Source organism: Ornithorhynchus anatinus, chromosome 6 (genome assembly GCF_004115215.2).
Source record: "Ornithorhynchus anatinus isolate Pmale09 chromosome 6, mOrnAna1.pri.v4, whole genome shotgun sequence".
Lineage (NCBI taxonomy): Eukaryota > Metazoa > Chordata > Mammalia > Monotremata > Ornithorhynchidae > Ornithorhynchus > Ornithorhynchus anatinus.
Genome location: NC_041733.1, coordinates 12,625,001 through 12,646,946, shown reverse-complemented (window position 1 = coordinate 12,646,946; position 21,946 = coordinate 12,625,001). Strand labels below are relative to the sequence as shown.

The 21,946-nt window shown below is 44.6% G+C and overlaps 1 protein-coding gene and 1 long non-coding RNA gene across 11 annotated transcripts in view; one reads left to right on the top strand and one right to left on the bottom strand.

Annotated features, from left to right (window-relative positions):
- LOC100083721 (gamma-aminobutyric acid receptor subunit beta-4) overlaps positions 1 to 21,946 on the bottom strand; it is a 131,603-nt gene that overhangs the window by 107,394 nt on the left and 2,263 nt on the right. For both annotated transcript variants that reach the window (XM_029067648.2, XM_029067649.2), the window contains exon 2: positions 20,104 to 20,192. In XM_029067648.2, coding sequence (XP_028923481.1) covers positions 20,104 to 20,192 — 89 coding nt within the window. The remainder of the gene's footprint in view (positions 1 to 20,103; positions 20,193 to 21,946) is intronic.
- LOC120638447 overlaps positions 1,266 to 21,946 on the top strand; it is a 99,987-nt gene continuing 79,306 nt past the window's right edge. For 7 of the 9 annotated variants that reach the window (XR_005660113.1, XR_005660114.1, XR_005660110.1 and 4 more), the window contains exon 1: positions 1,266 to 1,382. This is a non-coding gene — a long non-coding RNA (uncharacterized LOC120638447). Of the gene's footprint in view, positions 1,383 to 3,301; positions 3,359 to 12,635; positions 12,966 to 21,946 lie in introns of those variants that run through there. The other 2 variants (XR_005660117.1, XR_005660116.1) reach the window with 2 other exon arrangements.

The window sequence follows — 21,946 nt, the reverse complement described above, 5'->3', positions numbered from 1 at the left end:
ACTGGCATCCAGTGAGTAAGGTGATGCTATAGGAATGAAGTGTGTGAGCTGGGCTGTAGTAGGAGATCAGTGAGGTACGGTAGAAGGGGGGCAAGCTGTCTGAGGGATTTAAAGCCAGTGGCAAGGAGTTTCTGTTTGATGCGGTGGTGGATGGACAACCACTACAGGATGGGAGAATACAAAACAGCAGAGGTGGTAGACATATTCCCTACCCATAAGGGGCTTACAGGCTAGTGGAGATGACAGATGCTAATTCAAATAATTTACGGACCTGCACATAAGGGCTGTGGGGCTTAGAGTGGGGCAATTAAAGGGTGCAAATCCAAGTGCAAGGGAGATGCAGAAAAAAGAGGGATTAGAAGAAATGGTGGTTTAGTCAAGGAAGACCTCTTGGAGGAGGTGTGATTTTAATGAGGCTTTGAAGGTGGGGAGAGTGATGGTCAGTTAGATATGAAAGGGGAAGGACTTCCAGGCCAAAGCAGGACGTGGGCTTGGGATCAGCAGCAAGATAGACAAGATGGAGGTTCAGTGAGTAGGTTGGCATTAGAGGAGCGAAGTGAGGGTGTTCTGTTGTACTAGGAAATCAGCAAAGTAAGATAGGAGGGGGCAAGATGATTGAGTGCTTTAAAGACAGTGATAAGGAGTTTCTGTTTGATGTAGAGGTGGATGAGTAACCCCTGGAGGTTCTTGATGAATGTGGAAACATGGACAGTAAGGGTGATATAGATTACTGAGGAGGCAAAGTATGAACTGAATTATAACTTTCTGGCCTTAGGACTTTAGGAAACTGTTTACCAAGCTAATTTAGTCCATCCCCCAGCCTCCACGCTGGACAGCATCTTGCCTTCCCAGCGGGTTGCCTCGCCTATTCTTCTTAACTCATTAATCCTGACAATGATTCTTAGAGGAGGTCAGCACCAAACCAGTGTGAAGACCAAAAACAACCCCAGCAGAAAAGAGAATCAAATCTCCCATCCGTCGGCTAATTACCGCCGGGTTAGAGAGCATTCCAAGCCCCCAGTCCATACTGCACTGCAGAGGTAGCCATGGGGTGGCCATATCACTCAGCCTGCTTTACTGTCCAACAATCTGCTTCAGTTTGGAACATCCGGAGTCTGTCAGTTCCTCCTGCCGAAGCTAACGGGGTTGGGAACTGGAGAGTGGGAGTCTGCTTTTACCTGGTCCTGCAGTAAAGTCATAATTCTCTGTTTATTGCATCACAATGTTGCCATGGTAATGAAAGTGATGTTACCAATTCAGCACGATCTCTTCACTGCAGGGTAATAGAAGCTGAGCTGCTCTGAGGAGCCGAGCTGCTCCATAGTGATCACTCGGAAAGTCAAGCCCGATTGAAAACAAACAGGGGGGAGGAAAGATGAAAGGTAAATGGATGGATAGATGGATGGATGGATTAGAGTGTGTGATACAGGGCTTTAAAGTTTTAGGTATTTAGTATGTCTCCCTTTTGTGGGAACAGCCTTTCTTTTTACCCTGACATCCTCCCTGCCTGCTTTTAGTGGAAGATCTGAACCCGTTTTCTGACAAAAGGGAGTCATTATCATTGTTGTGGAAGAGCGAGGAAGGCGCTCTACTTCCTCATGCCTCATCAGCAACCCTGCCAGCTGAGCTCGGACTGCCGAGACATCGCTACATGCAGTGATGTGTGGAGTCAGAAAACACAGCTTGGTTTTCGGATTCCAGTTTGAGCCTTCATTCCTGCAGGTTCCAAACAATCATGTTTTCACCAGTAAACTGACCAGATTTGAATTGAGGGCCACTGGCAGTGCATAAATAGAGAGTGTCATTTTGACATCTGAAACTTGACCACCTGTCGAAGCACTTCCAACCTCAATCAGGAGGTCCCAAGCTCTCTGGAGAGAAAGTCGGGACAGCACGACCCTTTTGTTAGGCTCCTAATTCAGGACTGGGAGATCCTGCAGTTTTCTCTGCTCTGACTGCATCCACCACCGGAGAGCACAAGAACAAAAGTCAGGAGAGCTTTCTTTGCTGCAAAGGCAATGTGCCAGCGAGGCAGTGTGGTCTAGTGGATAGGGCAAGGAACTGGCAGTTCAGTGGTCTGGTTTCTGACCCCGGCTATGCCTCTTCGCTGCGTGGCCTTAGCCAAGTCACTTCTCTGTGCCACCGATTGTTCATCTGTGAAATGGGGATAAAATGCTTGTGCTCCCATCCCTTTTAGACTTTAAGTCCCATGTGGGGCAGGGATGGTTCCACTGTTGTATTTTTCTAGACAGCTCTTAGCACAGTGCTTGGCACACAGTAAGTGCTTAACAAATGCCATCACTACATGGTTGAAATAGAAAAAGCAAAGACTCTTGCCAGAGAAGACTGACTTGGGAAAGGGCAGTAGAACGTCCATCAGTTATAAAACCTGGTGAATTTGAATTGCAGGTGCCTTTTACCCTTGATTGTGTGACATTAAGTGAGGGAAAGAAAAATAAAATGAGAAGCAGTGTGGTCTAGTGGATGGATCACAGGCATGGGAATCAGAAGGATCTGGTTTCTAATCCCGGCTCTGCCACTTGCCTGCTGTGTGAACTTGGGCAAGTCACTCAACTTCTCTCTACCTAGGCTACCTCCCCTGTAGAATGGGAATTAAAACTGTGAGTCCCATGTGAAACATGGACTGTGTCCAGCCTGATTACCCTGTACCTACCCCAGTGCTTAGTATAGTGCCTGGCCCATAGTAAGCACTTAACAAATACCATAAAAATATTCAATCAACTAGGATTACTTTGCCACCAGTCCCTGCCCTCCAGAATTTTCATGTATTTAGTTATGTCTGTCTCCCTCCTCTAGTCTGTGAACTTGTTGTGGGCAGGGAATGTGTCAACAACTCCCTTGTACTGTACTCTCCCTTAGCAAAGTGCTCTGCATGCAGAAAGTGCTCAATAAATACAATTGATTGATTGATTCAAGACAAAACGAGTAACATAGATCAATCTACATTGCACATGTATTTCCACCGGGAAGGGGCAATGTAGGAGTTACACTTCAAGTCACAAAGATGTGGACTGTCTGTCACCACATGTTTTAATCCTGGCAAAGGTGATTCAAAACCTTATCTTTTTGGTCTGCATGGTCTATAAAAAGCCTTTTTACTTATATAGACTCATTCAACAAAGACCTCCAGAGAACATTACAGGTTTCTCCAAAACTTCACAACCTTCCTGTGATGTGGTTCTGATCATCTTTTAACTGAAAGCTATCCTAGGCTTTATATAGCACATTTCCTCCAATGAATTCTAAACCATGTTCACAATGATTTTCTCATTAGTCCTCACCACTGCTTGTAGGTAGCCGTACCTAACGTATCCAGTTTTCATCTGGAGAAACCGAGGTAAGGCATAATTAAGTGACTTGGCCACAGTCCTAAACATCAGCAATGGGTCTGGGGTTGGAGGCCAGACCTCCCAATTTCCACTCTGTTTCTCTCATTATTGGAGAACAAAACACCCTTAATTTGTGCTGGCCCAGAAAGTGTACAGCCAAGTTAATCAAAGGTTTGACAGGAGATTGCCAGTGTCGATGAGAAACAGTGAGGCTCAGCGGAAAGAGCACCGGCTTGGGAGTCAGAGATCGTGGGTTCTAATCCTGGCTCTGCTACTTGTCAGCTATGTGACTTTGGACAAGTCACTTAACTTCTCTGTGCCTCAGTTACCTCATCTGTGAAAAGGGGATTAAAACTGTGAGCGACATGTGGGACAACCTGATCACCTTGTATCTACCCCAGTGCTTAGAACTGTATCTGTTGCCGATTTGAACATTCCAAGGGCTTAGTACAGTGCTCTGCACATAGTAAGCGCTCAATAAATACTATTGAATGAATGAACAATGCTTGACACATAGTAAGCACATAACACATACCATCATCATTATTATTATTATCAGTCATCAGCATCGTTATATGCTCACTTTGGTCAGAACCAATACAAGACATTTTGGGGTTACAAAAGAAGAATAAGACACAGTTCCAGAAGAGCAGCAGCATAGCTTAATGGCTAAAACAGGGGCCTGGGAGTCAAAAGGACCTGTGTTCTAATCCTGGCTCTGCCACATATCTGCTGTATGACTTTGGGTAAGTCACTTAACTTCTCTGGGCCTCAGTTACCTCATCTGTGAAATGGGGATTAGGAGTCTGAGCCCCATATGTGTTCAACCTGATCAACTTGTATCTATATCAGCACTTAGTACTGTGCTTGGCACATAATAAGTGCTCAACGAGTACCATTATTTATTATTACTATTATACCAGCTACAGGGAGTTCCACTGCTAACGTTCCCCTACCATTACTGAATACCTGAATATAATCACACTGAGAATATTGTGATGATTCTCTATTAATATGGTTACACTCAGAGAGTGATTCAATCAATCAATGGAATATATTGAGAGCTTACTGTGTGCACTGTACTAAATTCTTGGAAGAATACAATAAAGTACACCCAGTTCCTGCCCTAAAGAAACTTACAATCTACTGGAAGAGACAAATGTTAAAATAAATTACAGTTACAGGAAATGGCAGAGTATAAGGATATGCACGTAAGTGCTGCAGGGGTGCGGGGGTTGGGGGTGAGTAAAAGCTTTAGGGATTCGGATTTGAGCATAGGTGATGCAGGATGGGAAGGTGAGAGGTTAGTCAGAGAAGGCTTTCTGGAGGAGATGTACTTGTAATAGGGCTTTGAAGATAAGAAAAGTGGTGAGCTATCCGATGTGAAGAGGGAGGGAGTTCACGGCACAACTGAGATGTTAAGCAAGGGTCAGAGGTAAGAGAGAAGTGAGCGGAGCACACTAAGTAGGTATTAGAGGAGCAACGTGTGCGGGTGGAATTGTAGTGGGACAGTAGTGACGATTGGTAGGGGTTTGAAAAGTTTCACGAGTAGCTCGAAAGACTCCTGAAAACTGTGTTACTTTCCTTTAGGGGCATTTGAGAAATAAAACTTTTCATTTCCCCGTAGGCATCATAATGTAGACTTACAGAGACTCTTTTGTGCTCTGCTTTGGGCCAATAATAGCTCATGAAGCAGTAAAAGAAAGACTTTTGCTTTTTTTTTATTCCTTTAGTCTTCTCGCTCCCACTTATCCTTTATTTAGCCTGTCCCTTAATCAATCAATGGTATTTATTGAGCATTTACTGAATGCAGAGCCCTGTAATAAGCATCCTTAATCACAAAAGAGTCTCAGAGGAGCTGCAAGGCCTAGTAGATAGAGTACAGGCCTGGAAGTCAGAGGGATCTGGGTTCTAACATTTCTGCGGTGTGACCTTTCACAAGTTACTTAACTTCTCTGTGCCTCAGTAACCTCGCCTATAAAATGGGGATTAAAAATGTGAGTCCCATGTGGGATATGGATTAGGTCCAACCTGATTACTTTGTATCCACTCGGGGCCTAAAATGGTAATGGACACATAGTAAGAACCTACAAATACCATTAAGGAAAAAAAAATTAACCCATCAACCTCTTTGTCCTATTGGGAAGACCACAGACCTGGGAGTCAGAGATCCTAGATTCTATTCCCAGCTCTGCCAATTGCTTGCTGGGTGACCATGGGCAAGTCACTTAATTCCTCTTTGCCTCAGTTTCCTCAACTGCAAAATAAGAATTAAATTCCCATTCTCCCTCCTACTTAGACTGTGAGCCCCAAGTGGGACAGGTACTGTGTGCAATCTGATTAATTTAAATCTATCCCAGTGCTTAGAAGAGTGCTTGACACATAGTAAGTGCTTAATTAATACCATGATAATAATAATAATAATGACCTACCTCCTCCAGGACACGTTCTCTAATCAACCAATCAATGGTATTTACTGAGCATTTAATATGTGCAGAGCACTTTGCTAAATATTTGGGAAATAGGAAGCAGCATGGCTTAGTGGAAAGAGCGCAGGCTTGGAAGTCAGAGGATGTGGGTTCTAATCCCACTTGTCTGCTGTGTGACCTTGGGTAAGTCACTTCACTTCTCTGTGCCTCAGTTACCTCATCTGTAAAATGGGGATTAAAAATGTGAGCCCCACGAGAGACAATCTGATTTCCTGTATCTATCCCAGTGTTTAGAACAGTGTTTGGCACATAATAAGCACTTAACAAATACCATAATTATTATTATTATTAGTGGCAAGAGCACAGGCTTGGGAGTCAGAGATGGTGGGTTCTAATCCCAGCTCAGCCACTTGTCTGCTAGGTGACCTTGGGTATGTCACTTAACTTCTCTGTCCCTCAGTTACCTCATCTGTAAAATGGGGATTAAGAGTGTGAGCCTCATGTGGAACAGGAACAGTGTCCAACCTGATTACCTTGTATCTACCCCAGATCTTAGAACAGTGCTTGGCACATAGTTAGCACTTGACAAATACCATAATTATTATTATCATTAACTAGAGGACACATTCCCTGCCCATAACAAGTTTACAGTCTAGAGATGGGCTTACACTCTAGTCAATCAATCAATAGTATTTATTGAGCACTTACTGCGTGCAGAGCACCGTACTAAGTGCTTAGGAGAATACAGATTTGGTAGATATGTCTCTGCCCACAGAGGTACTCCTGTGCATTCTCTAGCTTGCCAGTAGTCCATGACTCCCTCCATCCTTTCTATGCATGCTTAAAAATACTGAATCTATATGTACGTATTTGTGTAAATGTAATGCCTGTCTTGTCATTTCTTCCCTCATAGATTGGAAGCTCCTGAGAATCTATACACCTTGCTCTAAATATAGTGTTGGGTGGCTTATGTACACTAAATACAGACTGTCACTGACTTACTGTGTTGTTCAGGTTTTCTGGCCTTAATGTTTTTTAAAAAATACCGTATTTTAAATACCATAAATCAGGACTGGTTGCTGTTGAAATGCCACTTGGTCCATTCACTCTCTCTGAAAGAATTCCACCCACACCTTCCCTTCAGGGCAGCTAGAAAATCAATCAATCAATGATATTTCTTGAGCACTTACTGTATGCTGATCACTATAATAAGTTATTGGGAGAAGACAATACAATAGACTTGGTAAACACAATCCCTGCCCACAAGGAGCTTAGAGTCTAGATAACTTATTCATAAAGATCTCCAAAGAAGACTGCACTTGTTTTATTGATGACCTGTCCCAGCATTTCACGATCTGCAAAACTAAAACTTGGCAAACACATACATTCCATAAATAAAATTCTATACATTATGAAGTACTTCGAGGCCCAGTGAATAGAATTCTGGTCTGGAATCACGAGATGTGTACAGATCCTAGCTATGTCACCAACCTTCCGTGTGACCTTGGGCAGGCCAATTCTCCTCTAGGGGCCTCATAGTTATTCTTCAAAGTAAACTGAGACAATGTTCCCATGGGGAGAAAGAAAGATAAATGGATAGCATATGTTAAAGTCTTTTTTTAATAATTCATAAATAAGAAAAGTAGGATATCTTTTGCTTTAAAGAAGTTGTTTTAAAAACATGCATCAGTTTTGTATGACCCTGGAAAAACCTTTGATTAAATTAAAATCAATAAGGATAAATGATGTGAAATCCAAGAAGCCCTCTAAGGTATTGGGAAGAAAAATATAACACAGTGATAAGGGAGCCCAGTACTCTTATCAGTTAAAGTTACAAGCTGGCTTCTATTTCCAATTACAAGCAACAGACCATGACCTCTGGAACCCATAGTTTGTAGACTCAGGCATCCCAGACCCCCTTCGGCAGAAACATTCATACGTGCACCTAAAAGGATTCTCATTTGGACCCGCTTTTCCCTCTGCTAAAGGGCAGTCCCTGCTGAGTTGGCACCCAGCAACTGTTTAACAGTCACCTAGCCCCTTCCACCTCAGCTAGGACAGGAAGTGAGGAAGAGAATTGTATCTAATTGAACCTGCGGGGGGATTTTAGAGAAGCAGCATGTAATTATCAAACTGGAATGTGGCCAGATCACTAAGGCTACAGTCCTACTCTTGTTTAAAAAAATGATAGAGAGAGAGAAAGAACAGTGTGATTTTCTTTTTAAATGGTGGCAAGTCGGGGGGGGGGGAATGTAGTTGCAAAAGGAAGCTTCCTCCCCACCCCTCACCCCTCCAACAGCCAATGTAGGGGGGTGAGAGATGAGTCGCCACACAATCCTCATACGATTTCCTGTAGGAGCACCACTCTCCCGTGAGAAACAGTGTTGCCTAGTGGAAAGAGCATAGGCTTGAGTGTCAGAGGACCTAGATTTTAATCCCGGCTCTGACACTTGTCTGCTGTGTGACCTTGGGGGAGTCACTTCACTTTTTTGTGCCTCAATGACTTCATCTGTAAAATTGTGATTATGACTTTGAACCCTATGTGGGACAGGGGCTGAGTCCAACCCAATTATCTTGTATCTACCCCAGCACTTGGTACAGTGCCTGGTATAGTAAATGCTTAACAAATACCATTTTAAAAAGTCTCCCATTCTGCATCACTCCACTCCAGTTTTGCTTGTGGAATTGGGGCTGGCCACAGACCACAGACTCCAAACCCAGCGTTTGCAATCATCCCAGGTGACATGGGAAGTAAATCACCTGAAATCAGGCTGGGAAATGGTTTGCTCTAAAGTATCTAAATGCATCTATGTAATTGGGGGTTATTTTAGATTGATTTTAAGTAAAAGAAACAGGGAAAATTGAAGCATTTTCCAATAGCCAGATTCTTCAGGGTATCTTTTGTTTTCCTTTCCTTTGAATTTTTCTCTTTTCCCTTTTTTCATTCCTTCTCTTGTTGGCTTCAATCCTCCTTGCCTCCTTTTCTTCACCCCTTGTCCTTTCCTTTTTAAATCCCTTTCTCCTTTCCAGTCCTGCCATATCCCCATCCTATTTCTACTCCTGCTGTTTTTCTCTTACTGCATTGCCTTTTACCTAACAAGGAAACCCAGTCTTCAGCTCAGCCCCTTGACCAGCAATAAACCAGCTGCAAAGTTGTGACTGCAGCAATTGATACATCAGCAGTGATCAGGTCCTACAGCATTCTGGCTCAGGTGTTTCACTCCTCCCATGAAGGAGGAGAGTGGGAGAGGGGGGTTGTCCGTATTTAGTTCCCAGCTGAACTCCTTCTAGAAGCTGCTGGCATACCTGAATGGGTTGAGGGGACAAATTAAAATGGGAGAGTAGGAGGGGAATGAGCCAACAATCCACCTCTTTAGGGATAGAGGGAGTTCTCCCCAGCGAGATTGCCGGAGGGAGAGAAGGCTATAGGATGAAAGCAATTGTGTGTAGAGGGGATGCACCTGTGAAGCTCATCAGGAAGCCCAGGAGCTTTGCTTGGGTTTGTGTGAGAAAATCAGCCAACAGATCATCCCCTGGCCCACAGTTAGAGAAGCTGCTGATTTCAGGAGGGAGGTAAGAAATGATGGCACCATGGCTTCCCGGCTACGATGGGGAAGAGTGGTGCATAATGTAGGAATTTTCATTACATTAGACTTTTCAGACTGGATTCTGACTGGAGCAGAAAAGACCTAACTGGTTCTCAAAATTCTTTCGGATTGTCAAGTTGCATGAAGCTTATCTGCTCCTTCCAACCTTCCCCTCTCCCCATCAGGCCTCCCCTCTTGCTTTTGGCCTACCCTCGAAAGGGAAATTATGCTCCCAGGCACTTCCAGCTAGCTCTTCCACAGCATCCTCAGGATTCAAGCACAGGGAAACATTCCTAGTTTCGTCTTTGTTTCCTTCCAAGCAGGGCCATTTGCCTTCAAGTATTTTAAAGTTTGTTGCCTAAGTGCACCAGTACAGAGTAGCTGAGTCACAGCACTTAGACATGCCCCTCTGAACATTCCCTGAATTTTGTTATTTAACCTGGGGCAATACCTTCTTAGGTTGCTTTCTCTTTCTTTGGAGTTAATTCTTCTGGAAGCTAGAGCTACTAGCATGAACTAAAAACAAGCTCCAACCAAGATTCCTCTTTCTCTCCTCCTCCCTGACTCCCACACCCTCTCACCCTCTTTCAGCTCATGCTTCTTCAAGCTGGCCTGCAGGTTCCCCTGTGAGCAGCACTAAAAGCCACTGCATCAGGCTTCAGATCTACTGCATTCCCTTCTGCTCAGTACCAAAGAAATGGGAAGGATTGGGATGGTTAAATATGGAGAAGATTGAATATGGGAGAGTGGAATGGGATGTTAGAGCTTTCTTTCTTTTGAGGAGTCTGTCCACTTAGTATGTTCCCAAGTAATGATGGTATTTATTTAATTATTATTGTGTGCCAAGCACTATACTGTTTGGGTAAATGCAAAATAATCAGGCTGGACATAGTCCTTGTCCTACGTGGGGCTCACAGTTTAATAGGAAGGGAGAGCAGGTATTAAATCCCCACTTTACAGAAGGGGAAATTAGGGCAGTTGGCCAAATGGTTGACTCCCACCTCTGAAAAAGTTGATTCAAACAACCAACTCACACCTCTGCCTCTTATTTGACCCTCGGCTCCACCTGGCTGTTCTTGGTCACTCATGTGCCCTGCCCTCTCCCACTCTGTTGTGTTGACTTCAATAGTACTTACTGAGCATGTCCTGTATATGGAGCACTGTACTAGGTGGCTGAGAGAATGCAATAGAATGAGCTTACGTGCTCTTAGATTACGAGTCCCCAAGGGGCAGGGACACTCTCTAGTTCTCATCTGTGAATTCTCTTCCAACCCTCAGCACAGTGGTCTGCACACAGTAAGTACTCAATACTAACTACACTGTACTTCCCAGAGCTGACATTCTCACGGGGGAACATCACAGTTGTAGGGGTAGGGCTAGGCTGGTGGTGACTTACTTGTTAAGCTTATACCCTAAGTGAGAAGCTTTCATCCCTTGGTGTATCCCTATATGCCCAGAGGAACTTATGCCACTGCTGCCCCTTGGGTTCCAGGGATGGACATTGTCCAAGGAATCAGAAGGAGATTTGGGAGGCATGGCAGGGGCCCAGCCCTGACAGCTGGCTTGGGACACATTTCACTCCTCCTTTGGCCATGGGATGGTCCTGGAAAACCAACTCCTCAACCAGCCTGATTCTTGGCGGAGCTGGGAGAACAGGAGGGAGGGAGGACCGGAGGGCTGGGGAGAGGAGGTGGGCGGCTGATGGAGGCTCCACACAGGCGCTGAGCTCGGCCCAAAGCTAACGAGGCATCTCAAAATTAAAAAGTGAACGGCAATCCCCAACAGGCCTGTCCTCTTTTTAGTATTAGCTGGAGTGTTTGTTCCATTTCAGAGAAGGCCAGGAAGCAAGGGGGAGCCATGTGAGTGGGGGAAGGGAGAAAGCAATAAGGGGGACTGGGATGGGTCATCTGATATTCCCAGGACCAGGTGAGTCCCAGATATCCAATGGGAAATGGCTCTATATTTCACACCTGTGGAAGTATGAAGGAGATGGGGCTGGCTTCAGCCAATTGGGTTGCCTGTCTATTGTCTGGTGCTCTGAGGCTACTCGGAGGCGCTGAGCCAGGTCCAACCCTTCCATCTGTTTCCTTTCATCCCTCTTCCTTTTACGCTCCCCCCACCAAAATAGACAAATGTGGACCCCCAAACCTCCACAAGAAAAGGGGCAAGATAAAAGCAGGATGAATGGTATTGGAGCACTGAACTAAGCACTTGGGAGAGTAAAATACAACACATTTGGTAGATGCATTCCCTCCTCACAGACTAGAAGGGGAACCAGACATTAATATAAATAAATTATGGATGGGTATACAAGTGCTATGGGGTTAAAGGTGGGGTGAAATGTCAAGTGCTCAAAGGGTACATAACCAAGTGCAAAGATGATGCAGAAGGGAGAGTGAGTAGGAGAAAAGACAGCTTAACTGGGTAAGGCCTCTTGGAGGAGATGTGATATTTAATAAAGCTTTGAAGGTGGGGAGGGAGTGCCAGGTCAGAGGGAGAATGTAGGAAAGGGGCTGGGTTGCAGTAGGAAATAAGCAAAGTAGTGTAGGAAAGGGCAAGCCGACCGAGTGATTTAGAGCCGACGGTGAGGAGTTGCTGTTTCATTCAAACATATTTCATTCAATCATATTTATTGAGCGCTTACTGTGTACAGAGCACTGTTCGATATGCAACCACTGGAGATTCTTGAGGAGTGGGAGACATGGACTGAATGTCTTTTTTAGATAAATGTTCTGAGCAGCAGAATGAAGTATGGACTGGAGGCAAGGAAGACAGAAAGGAGGCTGATGCAGTAGGCAGAAGAAAAAATTGGGCCAGCAAAAAGAGGTGGGGGTGGGGAATGAAGGGTTCTTGGTTTAGTCTGTGAGATGTCTACGCAGTCCTTTAATGACTGAAATCGTACCAGAAAGGAAGATAGTGAGATTAGGGGGAGGCACATAGGATAGAGAAAACAGAGAAGTTTAGGAGAGAAACTAATGTGCTGGAGGATTTTTGCCGATAGCGCACTAAAGATGGTGAATGAATCAAAACCGGAAGGCCTCAGGAGGAGCATATTTAGGGAGTGTGTCTGTCATGTTGTTGTGTTGTATTCTCCCAAGTCCTTAGTTCACTGTCCTGTTCACAGTAAGCACTCAATAAATATGATCGATTGATCTATTTCCTTCCTTCCCAGAAAAGGCTAAGGATGCATTTTTTTTAAGCTTCTGCTCCAGTCTCCTCAGACTCCACCATGATCCTTCACTTCTGTCTGGTGGAAGGGGATGGGTCCCCCATGGTCCTAGAGGGCAGATTAAATCTAAACTTCTCTATTCCCCATTCTGCCTGAGAGTCACTACCCTGAAATAGGAGGGTGGCATGAAGGAGGGAAGATGGGGTAACAGGAGACGCCAATGGAGATGGGCTGGAGAGAAGATGTAAATAAACTCAAGAGTCATACGAATAGAACAGAGAGTCCAGGAAACAAATGGGAAAGGGAATAGAAAGACTCCTGGGAAAAGGAGAAAGAATGCGAAGAACTAGGGGCTGAGGCAAGGAGAACACCGCTACCGAACTGGAGGAACGCAACATTCTTGTGTCCACTGGAAGCTGTTCTTGACATGGTGAGTCATTTATTATCAACTGGCTTAGTCTATTTGCATGTGTGAAATTTTGGCTTTCCAAAGGATTCAACTGATGTTGGCATATAAGTAAATACAAATAGACTCCACTTATCTGGAGACTGAGGTAGGGTCCATATATATACAATATCTGGACAATTCACCCTGATCTGAATTACCTGAATATTTTGGGTAGGTAAATTTCTCTGGCTGGAATTCTGGAAATAATACAGGTCAGATTATGTTTTTAGGCTGCAATAATGCAGATCACATTCCTGTCCCCTTCCAAACTAATAAATGCATTTACATCAGTGAAAGAGCACTGCAACAGCATAGTTCCCCAGGGAGCTAGACGGAGTGTAGATAGTACATCCTTTTAGGATGCCAAAGGCTCTGGGAATGTAGACAAAACTTGTCCGGTGGATGAGAAATTCCACTCTGCTCCACCTGTAACTGGAATAGGCATGAATTTACCCAGGCAAGTGGCATATCCTTCTCTTCTCCCCACCCTTTTCCCTTCTCCCTCTTCCAAGAAAGAGGTTTACCCTGGTTTGGGAGCATGAATGAAAGCTAGTATGATGATAAAAAATAACAACAATGGCATATGTTAAGCACTTACAATGTGTCAAGCACTGTTCTAAGTGCTGAGATAGATATAAGTTCATTCACTCAGTAGTATTGAGTGCTTACTATGTGCAGAGCACTCTACTAAGTGCTTGGAATGTACAATTTGGCAACAGATAGAGATGATCCCTGCCCAGTAACGGGCTCACAGTCTAAACGGGGGAGACAGACAACAAAGCAAAACAGAACAAAACAGATCATCATCGAGATAAACAGAATCATGGAGATATACACCTCATTAACAAAATAAATAGGGTAATAAATAATATATACAAATATGCACAGTGCTGAGGGGAGGGGAAGGGGGGAAGAGCAGAAGGCAGGAGGAGGGGAGGTGCAGCAGAGGGAAATGGGGGGCTCAGTCTGGGAATGCCTCCTGGAGGAGGTGAGCTCTCAGTAGGGCTTTGAAGAGGGGAAGGGAGTTAGTTTGGCAGATGTGAGGAGGGAGGGCATTCCAGGTCAGCGGTAGGATGTGGGACAGGGGTCGATGGCGGGACAGGGATGAACCGGGGACCATGAGGAGGTGAGTGGCAGAGGAGTGAATTGTATGGGGTGGGCAGTAGAAAGAGAGAAGGGAGGTGAGGTAGGAGGGGGTAAGGTGAAGGAGAGCTTTATAGCCAAGAGTGAGGAATTTTTGTTTCATGCAAAGGTTGATAGGCAATCAACCAAGTTAACCAAGTTCACCAAGCTAATCAGGTTGGGCTCCAGGCCCTGTCCTGCAAGAGGCCCACAGTCTAAGTAGGAGGGAGAAGAAGCATTGAGTGCCCATTTTGCAGATTAGGAAACTGAGGCTCAGAAAAGTTGTGAGCAGCCCAAGGTCACACTGAAGGCAAGTGGCAAAGCCGGGATTAGAGCCCAGGTTCCCTGATTCCCAGGCTTGTGCCCTTTTGACTATGTCACACCACTTCTCAATAGGACACTTGGGGTACCAAACCACGATGATAGCTTAGACAGAGATGATACCTGGAATGTCCTTCCATATTTAGCAGCTAAGGGAGCTTATCCTTTGTTTGAAGTATAATATGTTTGGGATGGCATTGGTATCTATAGGTAGAACCATCTCAACTATTCCAACTCTACCTCGAAGAGGTGTTCAAAATATGTTCAGGTCCGCAAAACTGTTTACCAGAACTCCCTACCCTCATTTACAATTGTCAGTGTGCCCCTCTGTTGCCTCCTTCTGCTCTCCTTTCTAGGAAGTCAAGAGTGATTGACTTATAACAAGTACACTCCAATTATCAAGGGGGTAAAATACCCACAAAGGGGTTACGTGTTATTACATTGAACTTAGTCCTGCTAGTTGGCTGACTTCTTTTTGGCCCAGTCTGGTTTCCTTTTGGTCCCAGACAGGAGGGCGCGTGGCATCTGTACGCTGCCCTAATTTCACTTGTAGGATGGATATTTTGGAGGCTAGGGTTGGTGTCCGTATACCTGGGACAGGGGGTCGTTGGCATTATCAGAACTGGGGGAACTACTACTGTGTCCCACTGAGGTGTAGACAAAATAGAGGGCTTGCATGGTGGGTCAGTTCGAAGGGCTGAAAGAGAAGTCTTGAGAGTGTTTGCATCATGTTTGGAAAAGAAGGCTGGGCAGGATGCAGAAAATGCTGCAGTAAGATCTTGAGAGGGACAAGAAAATTTCCACTCATTCCTATCCCCTGCCTGGGCACCTCTTCCCTGTTCCCTCCACATATAGCTGCCCACTCACCTGGTGTTTAAAGGACTAGTGCCCTGATGCTGTCAGGAGAAGCTTCCTTCACTGTTTCAGAACACCCACAGAACTCACCCGGTTGACTCACCTGTTTTTCTTCCTATCGACTCCCTCCCCCACTTCCAGTGTGGCTCTCCTCTTCCATCCTCTCTCCTCTAGTTCTCTTCAGCCATCTAATCCTACTCTCTTCTTCTCCCTCTGGATCATCCTACCCTTTCTTCTTTGACCCATGATTTTTTGGTTGTTATATTTTCTATCATCCTTCCTCATCTCCCTCCATATCTCACCTTATGAACTCCAATTACTTTCACTCTATTCTGTCTTTTGTACTCTCTACTCTGCACTCCTCTGTTCTTCTCTTCATCCATTTCCACCCATCCCGATTTGCTCCCATCATTGTCTTGCCAGTTCCTATCTAGCCTTGACTAAATGGGTTTTCTCCACTTCAACTTTCCAATTCAAAGGAATTGAACTGTCTTATGCTTTCAAGTCGTCTCTGACCCATAGTGATGCCATGGACACATCTCTCCTAGAACGTCCCAGCTCCATCTTCAATCATTCTGGAATCTATGGTAAAAATATGGAACTGGTTTACCATTACCTCCTTCCGCACAGTAAACTCGAGTCTCTGCACCCTACTCTCTCCCATGCCTCTGCTGCCCAGAACATGTGAGTTTTGACTTGCAGCAGATTACTTTCTTCTCACTAGCCACTGGCCAAGCTGGGAATGGAATGGGTTTGCCTCTGCTTGACTCTCCCTCCTGTAGTCAAGACTGATAGAGTTTCCAATACTGGAAACTGGTGCGGCCCTGAGAGGGGAAAAGGTCCCTCACTCCTTGCAAAAGAAGTCTTCGACCTGTTACACTAGTTCTAACTCAATCCTGCCACCTTTTCACAAGAAACCCTAAAGTGGCTTTCCCCTCACCTTGACTGCCGAAAAGGATATTTTGCATTTTGTTTTGCCATCTTTCCCTTTCATATTCTGCCTTCTATAATAATAAAATAATAATGATGGTATTTGTTAAGCTCTTACTATGTGCCAAGCATTGTTCTAAGCACTGGGGTAGGTAAAAGGTTATCAGACTGTCCCATATGGGGCTCACAGTCTTAATCCCTATTTTACTGATGAGGTAACTGAGGCTTAGAGAAGTGAAGTGACTTGCCCAAAGTCACAGAGGGGACCAGTGGCAGAGCCAGTATTACAATCTCTTCTCCTGGCTCAAATTTGATTGTCCCTCCTTCTTTCTTCCCCCAGTTCATGAAATAGGTCTCTTGAGCCTCATGGTTTGACTTCTGATAGCCACTCTTGCTTTATGTTTCTTTCTCTACCCCTCTCTCATGATCATTCTCTCCTTGTCCAAGCACTCGGTCATCCAAAAAATACCATTTTTTAACGTCTGTCCCCCTTCACTTTCTGTCCTCACTCTTCCTTGAAGCTCCTTGACATGATGCTGCCTACACTCTTCCAACACTCTCCTGAACCTTCTCCAATTTGGCTTCTGTTCCTCCATTTCCAAAAGACTTTTATAGGGTCCTAGCCAACTAATTTTCCACCTCCTTTCTACTTGACCTCCCTACTCTACGCAAAATGAATTTTGCTCCCCTCCTCGAGTCGCTCTTTAAATCCTGCTTAGAACGTCTTTTCTTCTCTTGGGCCTCTATTTCCTCATTTCTCCAGGAAGTTCTCCATTCTCCCTTACCTCTCCTTCTCTCCTGGAGCAATCCATTGGATTTTCCTACTCTTTCCCTCTGTTTTTGGAAGGTCTCGTCTCTTTGGACTCCTTTGAGGGAATGCTGAAAATTGAGATGGACTTTTCAGCATCCATCTCACCTAGGCTGAGGAGTTCCTCAAAAGTGTTCATATTCACTGACATGATGTTCTGGCAATTCCCTCCACAACTTCCCTCATTCTCTGATCCCCATCTTGTTTTTCTTTTCATAAAAGTCAGATCTTCCTTCTCTTGACTTCACTGTTTCTCCACACCCACAGTTAAATCAATTCATAACTCTATTTCTATCCTCACGCTCCTTGGCCTACCTGCCTCAAGTGTTTCTTCGTGCCAAACAATCCAAGATGCCTCTGCTGAAATGGTCTTTATTCATTTTCTTTAAAATACTGCTTACCTCCCTAAGTCTGTCTCTCCCCTTTCATTGATTCTCTTATCAATTTGGCATTCTTCATCCAGGCTTTCAAGGTTTGTGCCTCTCTTTAAGCTTTTGCTTCTATCTTCTTTCTCATCTCTTTCTACATTCCCTCCCATGTCATTTGTTCCAATAAAATTAACTTCTCCATCCTCTCTCATTCCTTCACCTCACTTTTTACCCTCTTGTGCACAACCCATCTTGATAACCCCCATCTTTTCCTCATTCAAAACCCATAATTCCTGAAAACCTCTTCACATCACCCTACCCCAGCTGACTGAGGGATGGAATAAGGGATGAGAGCACATGAGCTCATTTAGCCTCAACTAGTAATCAAACAGCTCCAAATCCAAAATGTCTGACAAAATAAAATTTCACACATTTTTATCTCCTGCCTCTTGCATCTGTGAAAGTCACAATTATTTCAGATGAAACCCAGTCCTGTAATTTTAGCTTTATAGTTGGGGCTGATAATTTAAATGGACCGAGTGGGCAACATCTAAAAAAATTAACCTGGAGGGTTTTTTTATTGTATTAAGCACTTATTATATGCCAGGCACTGTACTAAGCACTGGGGTAAATGCAAGCTAATCAGGTTGGACTCAGTCCACATCCCTCATGAGGCTCAAAGTCTTAAACCCCATTTTACAGATGAAGTAACTAAGGCACAGAGAAGTGAAGTGGTTTGCCCAAGGCCATGCAGCAGACAAGTGGTGGAGCTGGGATTAAAACCCCAATCCTTTTGACCACAGGCCTATGCTCCACAGTAGGCAAGCTGCTTCATAGGTTTGTCGGCAATCTCTTCACTGGAACTGAATATTGACTAGAAACCTTGATTCAGACTGGGAGTTGAAGACATCCGAGGAAAGTGTTGACTTGGACCTGCAGCAAATTAATCAATAGTCTACTGAGCATAACTCTGTGCCAAACACTGTACTAAGTGCTTGGGAGAAAAAAGACTTAGTAGACATGATCTATGCCCTTAATCTAGCAAACCTTGCACCTGAGAGAATTGTGAAGACCAAAAATGAATTATGAGAGGACAATCTGGGAAGGAATGAAGTTTTATGCTATAAGATTATAAGCACATGAGGGCAGGAACCATGCCCACTTCTTACTCTGCAACTACTTGTAGAAATATATGGTGCTTTCTGAAAGTCTGATTCTGCACCTCACTCACACATTTAAGTCCCAGTGAATCAATAAGGCACCAGAAAACCCTCCATCACTGATTGACAAAGAGAATGTCCAGGCAGGAAAATCCTTCATGGATGAGATTAAGGATCACAGGACAGTATAAACAAGTGATCATTTGGTGGTATTTGTTAAGCATTTACTTTGTTTACAGCATTGTACTAACTGCTTGGGATAGTACAATAGAGTTGGTAGACATGAACCCTACTCTCCAGAAACATACAGCCTAGCAGAAGCTTATTGAGCCACTGCTCAGAATCAAGTCTGGGTTAGTGACAGACTAACTGAGAGATATTTAGGCATTGCCTTGTGATCTGGAAGGTAAATCTTTCTTCATTGCACCTTTCCCTAGACAGGGTGAGGTATTTTACATTGCCTTCCTCTCACTCCACCCTCTAGTGATGCCACACAGGATATCATCAAAGCCCAGAAACCCTCTCTGTGGATTCTCATGTACCTACCGACTGGCATTCATTCATTCAATCGTATTCACTGAGTGCTTTCTGTGTGGAAAGCACTGTGCTAAGTGCTTGGGAGAGTACAATGTAACAACAAACGGACACATCTCTGCCCACAGTGAACTCATAGTCTGGAGATTCTCAGGGTTCATTCAGACTTCATTCAGACTTCTGGGTGGAAATAGCTCAGCCTTCATGAAACCCTTCAGGTTCCAGCACATTTTCAACCACAACCACCAGGAAAGAAAGTAGTTTTGACTATCAGATAAGTGTATCCCCATTTCAGTTCATAAAAAAAATATACGTGCTTCTTTGCAGAATTGACTGAAATCTTGACTGCCCCTCTGTGCCCCATCATCTTTTTCCTTGCCAAGTTCAGGGAAACAGAGTGGTGAATGCTGTCTGAGCTCCAGACCTGGAAGGAAGCTGAGTCAGCTCCGATATCCCACTCTACCCTTTCGGGCGTTCCTGCGGTACTCTCAGCCAGCTCTTCAGGGTGGCCCCAAAACTCAGCACTTAGCCAGAGTCTTAACGCCAAGATCTTCCATCAGTTACCGAGGATCCAGCAAAGTTGGCTCTTCCAAACAGGAGGTGGGCGGGGCGGGGGGTTGTGAGATGGGGGAGGAGAGAGGAAGAGGGAGACAGAGGGGTTGGGATGGTCCCCTTCATATCTGACTCTTGAGTTCATGTCTATCTTCCTCTCCAAATCATCTCCAGTGGCATCTCCTGTTACCCCATCTTCCCTCCTTCACTCCAGCTCTCCTTTTAGGATAGTGGCTCTCTGGCATTTGGTGCAGTTTAGATTTGACCTGCCCTCCAGGATCAGGGAGGATTGGCTCCCTCCCACCAGACAAAACTGGAGGATCATGGTGGAGTCTGAGGGACTGAAGAAGGAGGAAGAGGAATCCATAGAGATTAGAAGATGACCCTACCTACAACTAGAATCGGTAAAGTGAACAGGACTTGTGTGGGGGACCCTGGGGCCCAGCGAAAGACAGAAAAATGTGGATTACCTCCAAAGTCTGGTCTGAGGCGGACATCATATCCCTTCAGCAATTTGTCCACGATCTCTTTCACCTCAGAGATATTCTTGCTGGATGGGCTGAAATACAGAAGAAATCATTGGCTTCTAACCCACTCCCACTGACAGAATACATTCATGCCCAGAATTTCTTCTCAAAGGTCACTCCCACTCCTGCTCTGCTGAGAGCTTAAGGCACACACCTCCTCTGAGCAATCCTTTATTCCCTCCTTGGTGAGCCTGAAGTCCAAGAAACTACTTGGGTTTCCTCTGCAGGGTTTCCTGAGCAACACGTAGCCCTTTGACATTGGGACCTGAGAGGAAACAGAAACTAGGCCCTGTTCTGGTTTTTGGCCTCCCAGAATACAAAACCTCCTAAACTCACTCTAATTTTATATAATATTGTCTCTCTGCACCTCTCCCTTCATTGCTCCTTTGTATCTCACAAGTCTTCACTTATCCATACTTCTCATTTAATTTCTTATGATTATAAAGACAATCACTTCATAGGATGGAAATCATAAAGACAAAATCACCCATTACGTGCTCTGTTTTTCCCCATTTTTAACTAAATATACTTTTTTTTCTCCTCCACTGATACATTCTGTAGACACACACACACACACACACAAAGCTTAACACACAGGCAAACAGACTGGCATAATTTCTCTGCACCGTACATGCATTTACTCCCACTACACTCTCACCTTCTTTCTCACCCACACGTGTGTGTGTGTGTGTGTGTGTACACAAACACCTTCCTTCTCTCTCTCTCTCTCTTTCATGCACACAGCTTCTTTTCCCCCTTCTTCCTTTATTCTCAGAATATGTATTTTTGATGTGGGTCTCATGGGCTTTTGTGAAATGCTATCAACAAGGTTCACAGTATCTTCAAAGCATCAGAAAAAGGAAGAGTATGGGGAGACCATCTTTGCCTCAAAGTGCCTGGATCATTATTATTCCCTTCCAAGAGCTATTCCACCCACCCCTGAAATCACTCTGCAGCCTAGGTGGTCTCTATTAGCGCTGTATGCCAATGTGACTATCTAAAGACCATTTAAAAGACACACACACACACACACACACACACACACATATGCCCCACCCCCCAACCCCCCACCCCCGAGAAATAAGACAGGAACTGGGAGGGAAGTATCAGGAAAAAAGAAGGAACCCAAATGAAGAATCTTCACATTTTTAAGTATAGAATGCGCCCCCAACACACACATACGCACACCTCAAATGCTCAGCATCATAGGTTAGCACATCTATTTTTTAGGGTGCTTGGAGTAAACATAGAAACAGTTGTGTCTAGATGCAGATTGATGTGTTGGAGAGAGAAAAACCATCCCTTAAATCCACAGATATCTTCCAATCCACTGGGTCTCCTATAGCAGACCGGCGTGGATTCTGAAACTGCAATGACACGTTACCCCTGCTGTCTGGGCTTGGTGTCACTTTAGGGTTGGGGGTTTTGTGGTCTCCCAGTACATGCACATCTCTTTGTATGAATCTATAAATCTGCTGGAAAGAAGTTACAGGAAATGTCCCAATTTGGATGACGCCCCCACCCCCATGCCCCCAAGTCTGCGTTCTGGTTCTGGGTTCCCAGTGCTATACCCATGAAACCCTAGTATGTGATCAAGCATCAGTCTGGGAATCCATGTGTTTACACACCCAGTGTGTATATCAGGGTTCGTGTTTTAGATGTCTACCTTGGGTCTGATTGTATGCTCGCATCTCAGTCAACAATCTGTGGATTTACTGCAGCTTTCGGCGGAATTGTGGTTTTCTTGAGAGTTTATGTAGGAAGGCATCATTTCATAGGTTCATGG